The following is a 5757-nucleotide window of genomic DNA, read 5'->3' as shown; positions in this document are numbered from 1 at the left end:
GCTCTGCACTGGGAAGTTCTGATCCTGGAACCCAGGGAGCCCAGCAACTCCGGGGAATGGCCAGATAGTATTTTGTTATAGTTTTTTTGGGACAAGTTTCTGTAGTTTTCATGAAATTTTTTAGAGAAATAGTATAGAGCAGACTAGACACAGACACTTGGTTTCAAATCTGTGCTTTGCCCCTTAAAATGTGTGTGACTGGGTACGTTACTCCTTGTCTCCGTTACCACATCTGTGAAGCAGAGTAACACCTACCCACATAATAAAGAGTATTAAATGTAAAGCTGTTAAAATGTGTACGTGTTAGCTTTACTCTCAAGGGGGTCTTTAATCCCTTAAATATTAAGAACTGCTGGTTTAGAAAAGCACTGTAGACAAGGAATAGCATCTCAAGCGGGGAATGACCTGAACACGGGCAGAGTAGGCTTCTGGCCTTCGGGGTGGCCTCGTGGCCATCTGTCTTTAACAAAGAAAGGGTGATTGCACACACATGAGAAAGAGAAGGAAATGACTTGGAGAAAGAGGCTGAGGCAGGTAATGAAGACACGGGAGAAAGGGCTGTTTGGAGCCCGTGTGCGATAGGTGGCTGGAAGCTACTGCAGGTGCTTACGCAAGGAACAGACACGTTTGACGTACAGCTGACCCCCCATTGACTCCTGGTGACCTTACCACTGAGCCCGTGTCTTTTGTGACGTAGAGTTGGCTGCAGATATCTTCTGAATGGGAAGGTACATCACCCGTAAGGTAATGATTTACTTTTTAGGTTGAAGCTCTTAAGAAATAATCATTTTAGTTCTTACAAAAGTAAAAAAAAAAAGTAAGACTCCTTCCCGCCCTCCTCCCCTGCCAGAAATCCTTACTTCCTCCTGTAACTCATCTGAAGTGATGTGAATATAGTGCTTAGCACAGTGTTAGGCTCGTAAAAATGTTGGCTGCTTTCATTATTAAATCATTTATGCTGATTTATAGATTCCCATTATTTGCATTGTTGTATTCAAGTCCCTAGGAAAGTATACACCAGTGGTTTTACTTTAGAGAAGTTACTTGGAAGTAGCTTTTCTTTTAGTGCTCTGGTAGAAATAATTTTGTGGAAGAACGTGGTAGATTTCTGTGCAGTAGACAGAATCTTGCTTCATTTGATGTGGGTAGTTCAGACATGGTGAGAAGAGGGAGGAATTGTTGAGAGTAGTTGTGGGGTGATCTGTGAATAAAAACAGAGCTCCACGTCCTGTGATGTGTTAATAGATCTCCAGTAGAATTAAACTCCGTGTGCTTCAGCTCCCTTTCAGAGTGTCAGCAGAGGCTGTATTTTTTCGTTACCTACACGTTATTTTATAATAATTACACAATCATATCACTCATTTGTAAAAACAAACACATCCGTGAGTCCTTGGTTTCCTCCCTCAACCTCTCAAAACCTATTGTACAGAGGAAATCAGGAAGTCAGCATCAGTGTTCCCTCTTTATTATGTTTGAGGTCGGGGTACTGAAGGTCTTAGAAAAATTAAGACATTTTGCCACTGACTAATTACATGACTTTGGACAAATAACTTTGCCTCTATAAATGTTAATTCTTTTATTAAAAGATGTTTAGAAGGATCTCTAATTCTTTTCCAGTTCAAGAATAGGTAGAATCTTGGATTTTTTATTTGGCATATTGCCTTTTAACTGTTAGCTCTTCCTTTTTCCTATAGAATTGTCATACTGTATTTTTATCTTAGAAACCTAAAATATGTAAGATTTTTGTGTCCTACTTATGTTTATTTATTTTGATATATTTAGTGTGATGGTCAAAAATGTGAATTCACCACTTCCTAGAGGACAAATGACCAATGATTAGTTTTCTTCTGCTGTAAAACGGGGCTCCTGGGGGTGCCTACCTCATTAGGGTGATGGGAGGTTTAAATGCACTGACATTAATACATCTAAAGTGCTTAGAATAGGGCCATTCTCCTATTTCAGTAAATGCCAGCTGTTGTTGTTACAGTGATTATTAATCTTTTTCCCATTAGAAAATAGCTTCATTTTGAGTGTTTGATACATCTTGGTTTTTTATTGATTTATCGAGTGGTTTAACTAGACAGCTCAGAATTTGGAAAACTATAAAGATAAAAGTGGTTCACAGAGCAAAAGATGAACCATGTCACTGCGACTAGGTGATGCTTTTCAGTGCCCTGAAGTACGCTGTATGCACAGCGTACAGAAACATATGTATGGTTATTGAGTCGTGGAGTTTGGGTGCTGGAAAAGACCTTAGAAAGCACGAGGCCCTACTGGCTTGTTCGACACCTATGCAGATTGGGGCCCAACCAAGAAATGTGACTTGGCCAAGGTGACAGTTGGTTTTGTGGCAAAACTGAAAATCTCTATGTTTTTCTGGTACATTTACTATTCCCCAAATCTTGTCTGTCGAGTACTTAGTATACAATTCTTTTATACCATTTAAGCAGTTTTATTGCATTTAGCTTTTGTTACAGCATCTCTTGACAGTCTTGATTTTAACAGAATGTTAATACTGCTAAAATGTCCCTTAAAAATAGAGAACAGTCACAGACAGGAAGCTGATATCCAGAAGTATAAATTAACTTTAACTATGACAAAAATCAGTGATATCAGCCTTACTCAGATTATTTTATTATCTTTACTGTAAAGTGTCTGTTGTCTTCTTTCTGTGGGTGTTTTTTCCTTGCAATGAATGCTGTCTCATGTAACTTGTTGAGACCAGGAGGCCCCTAAGATAAAAGGCAAAACCAGTACAGCCCTTGCAGCTCTTGAGATTTTTCATTGGAAGAACTAATTTCAGATGTCTTTCTTTCCTTTCACTTTTTACTTTCTTACTAAACATTGCCTTGAAAAAAATTACTTTGAAAGGAGAGTAGTCATGGCAAAGTAGGTTTTCCTGAGTTACATTCTGTTCATTGACTTTTCTTGTTTGTCTTTAGTTACAGATTTATGATAATAGATCGCTTTGGGAGTGACCTTCAGAAAATATATGAAGCAAATGCCAAAAGATTTTCTCGGAAAACTGTCTTGCAGCTAAGCTTAAGAATTGTATGTGAGCTACATTCTTCTCGTTTTTAATCCAGTAAAGGCTAGTTGTGTTGACGCTTGGTCCTCTGCTGGTTGGTGTCAGGTACTGCATTAATTTATTGTATATGATGCTTTCATAGCTGGATATTCTGGAATATATTCATGAGCATGAGTATGTACACGGAGATATCAAGGCCTCAAATCTTCTTCTCAGCTACAAGAATCCTGACCAGGTAGTTTTATAACTTTAATTTCTACTGTTTAACCTGTTGTTTGAAAACAAATACAGTTGCTATGAACTTTTGAACCCATGCAGAAGTTTTACTTTTTGAAGTAGATATGGTAATAATAATATTTCTTCTTGACACTTTTATCTAGTTAACATTCTACATTTTTGATGCGATTTGTTGGCACTTTATCAAGTTGGCTATTTTGCCCTAAATAATATTCAGAAGAAGTACTTGTGATACAAAATGAATTTCAAATAGCTATTTGGGGGTGGAAGCTTAAAATTACATAGTGCACCAATGAATTATGTTTGCCTGTCTGCTTTGTCGTTTTTTTTATTTCCTTTGTTCAAGAAATCCATCAAATGTAAGTGTTCTGTTACTTGGAAAATTTGGTCTTTAACATGTTGATTATTGAAATCAATTGGTTTACAGAAATATCTTAGCTGTCTAAATTTGTATAGGGTTTGGAATTGAAATATGCATTTTTTTAAGCTTATTACATTCACTTTATAATTTTTACTTTTTAAGGAAAATAGAAAGGCTGATGTTATTATACCTTTATTTGGGTCAATTTAGTTGGAGTTAGAGGGGTTTATAATTTTCCTGAAGCTGACTCCATGATTTTGGTAAAAGTCAGGTTTCAGTTCAGTTCAGTCGCTCAGTCGTGTCCGACTCTTTGCGACCCCATAACCCGCAGCACACCAGGCCTCCCTGTCCATCACCAGCTCCTGGAGTCCACCCAAACCCACGTCCATAGAGTTGGTGATGCCATCCAACCATCTCATCCTCTGTCGTCCCCTTCTCCTCCTGCCCCCAATCACTCCCAGCATCAGGGTCTTTTCTAGTGAGTCAGCTCTTCACATGAGGTGGTCAAAGTATTGGAGTTTCAGCTTCAACATCAGTCCTTCCAATGAACACCCAGGACTGATGTCCTTTAGGATGGACTGGTTGGGTCTCCTTGCACTGCAAGGGACTCTCAAGAGTCTTCTCCAGCACAGGTTTAGTTGAAGTTGAAGTCTTCTCCAGCACATAGTTGGGCCTCTGTGTTTAATCCGTTTTATGTGTATTCTCACTTCTTAACTTGAGCTTGTATAAGAAAGGGACACTTGGGCACTTTAGGTGTGTTGAGTCAGTATACTGTACTTTTTTCTTCTTTGTCTTAGGCCTGACTTTGACTTCCTCTTGCTTAGCTTTCCCTTTCTCCTTTGGCTCCCCTTTCTTTTCCTGTCCTCCCCTTCCCTCTCTCTGTTATGGTGGCTGTAAGGAGCTATGTAGGTACCACAGAAGGAAGTTGCTGGTTAGAGCAGGCTAATGGAGAAGTCCTAAAGGCAGCCACAGAATTTCCAGGCAGCTTACTTTATTTGCATTTAGGTTAAAAATAAGCAAGCAAACAATACACAGCTAAGAACCTGAATGGTAAGGATTCCGTTAATTGAAGTAGACCAGACTTATGTAATAAATACAAATATAATTTCTTTTTACAGTTGACTAAAACATGCTGCCTTTTGTTCAGGTGGAAATATTTTTGCAGCTTGGCTATCCTTTGGGCATATGCTTTGGATGGGATAATTTTTTTAGTATTAGATGTATGTGCTCAATCCAGACCCATATTTTTACTTCACTTCCCTCCTGTGACCAGATGCATACATCTGCGAGACAGTTACCCGGAGTTGGAGATGTAATATGTGGCTCTGGGACAGAGGAAAGCCAAATTTATTAGCTTTGTATGCTAATCAGATGTACATGTATATTCCCATAGATATGTGTATACATTATATTAAAATTTAGTTTTAATTATGAAGACTTGACTTTAACATATACTATTTAAGTGTACCCAAGAGCCTCATCTAAAAGATCTTCAGGTCATCATTATAATCTTGAAAATATTTTTATGAAGTGAATCGATACTTGGTTATTCTATAAGTAAAGAGAGGAAAAGCTAACACGCCATGTGCCAGCTGAGTTAGCACTTGCACTCAGCGTGTGGCAGTTGTATCGCAACAAGTATTGATGGTTTACTCTGCTCAGTTTTGTTTTCGATGCCATAAGAAAAAGTGTATGATTTATGATCCTTGCTCAAATTGAGGAGACAAGATTATTACAAGTAAAGCACATACTTGCGTAAGGAAGTCAGGTGGTATTACCTGCACTGTAGCTACGTAGGTCATTTAATGTTTTTCTTTAAATAAAAGGTATTTCACAATTAAGTACTTGATGTTGTTCGCGTGTTGGATCAAACGTGGGGTGTCATAGTGTGGCTTTGTGGGTGAATCTGCCCTCCAGTGACAGCATTCTGTTTCTGAGCTTTACAGGCTTTAATTTATCTTGGTGCTTGGACATTTATAGGTGTACTTGGTAGACTATGGCCTTGCTTATCGATACTGCCCAGAAGGGACTCATAAGGAATACAAAGAAGACCCCAAAAGATGTCATGATGGCACAGTTGAATTCACCAGCATCGACGCGCACAATGGCGTGGGTACGTCTGAGGCACCTG

At 38.7% G+C, this 5757-nt stretch overlaps 1 protein-coding gene across 15 annotated transcripts in view; it reads left to right on the top strand.

The window, feature by feature from the left end:
- VRK1 (vaccinia related kinase 1) overlaps window positions 1–5757 on the top strand; it is an 81145-nt gene that overhangs the window by 49392 nt on the left and 25996 nt on the right. For all 15 annotated transcript variants that reach the window (XM_010851377.1, XM_010851388.1, XM_010851389.1 and 12 more), the window contains 3 exons: window positions 2943–3051; window positions 3171–3263; window positions 5607–5739. In XM_010851377.1, coding sequence (XP_010849679.1) covers window positions 2943–3051; window positions 3171–3263; window positions 5607–5739 — 335 coding nt within the window. The remainder of the gene's footprint in view (window positions 1–2942; window positions 3052–3170; window positions 3264–5606; window positions 5740–5757) is intronic.

The sequence above is a fragment of the Bison bison genome, unplaced genomic scaffold (assembly GCF_000754665.1).
Source record: "Bison bison bison isolate TAMUID 2011002044 unplaced genomic scaffold, Bison_UMD1.0 scf7180017864302, whole genome shotgun sequence".
Taxonomy (NCBI): domain Eukaryota; kingdom Metazoa; phylum Chordata; class Mammalia; order Artiodactyla; family Bovidae; genus Bison; species Bison bison.
Note: the sequence above shows the minus strand (reverse complement) of the source record. Positions and strands in the feature narration are given on the sequence as shown.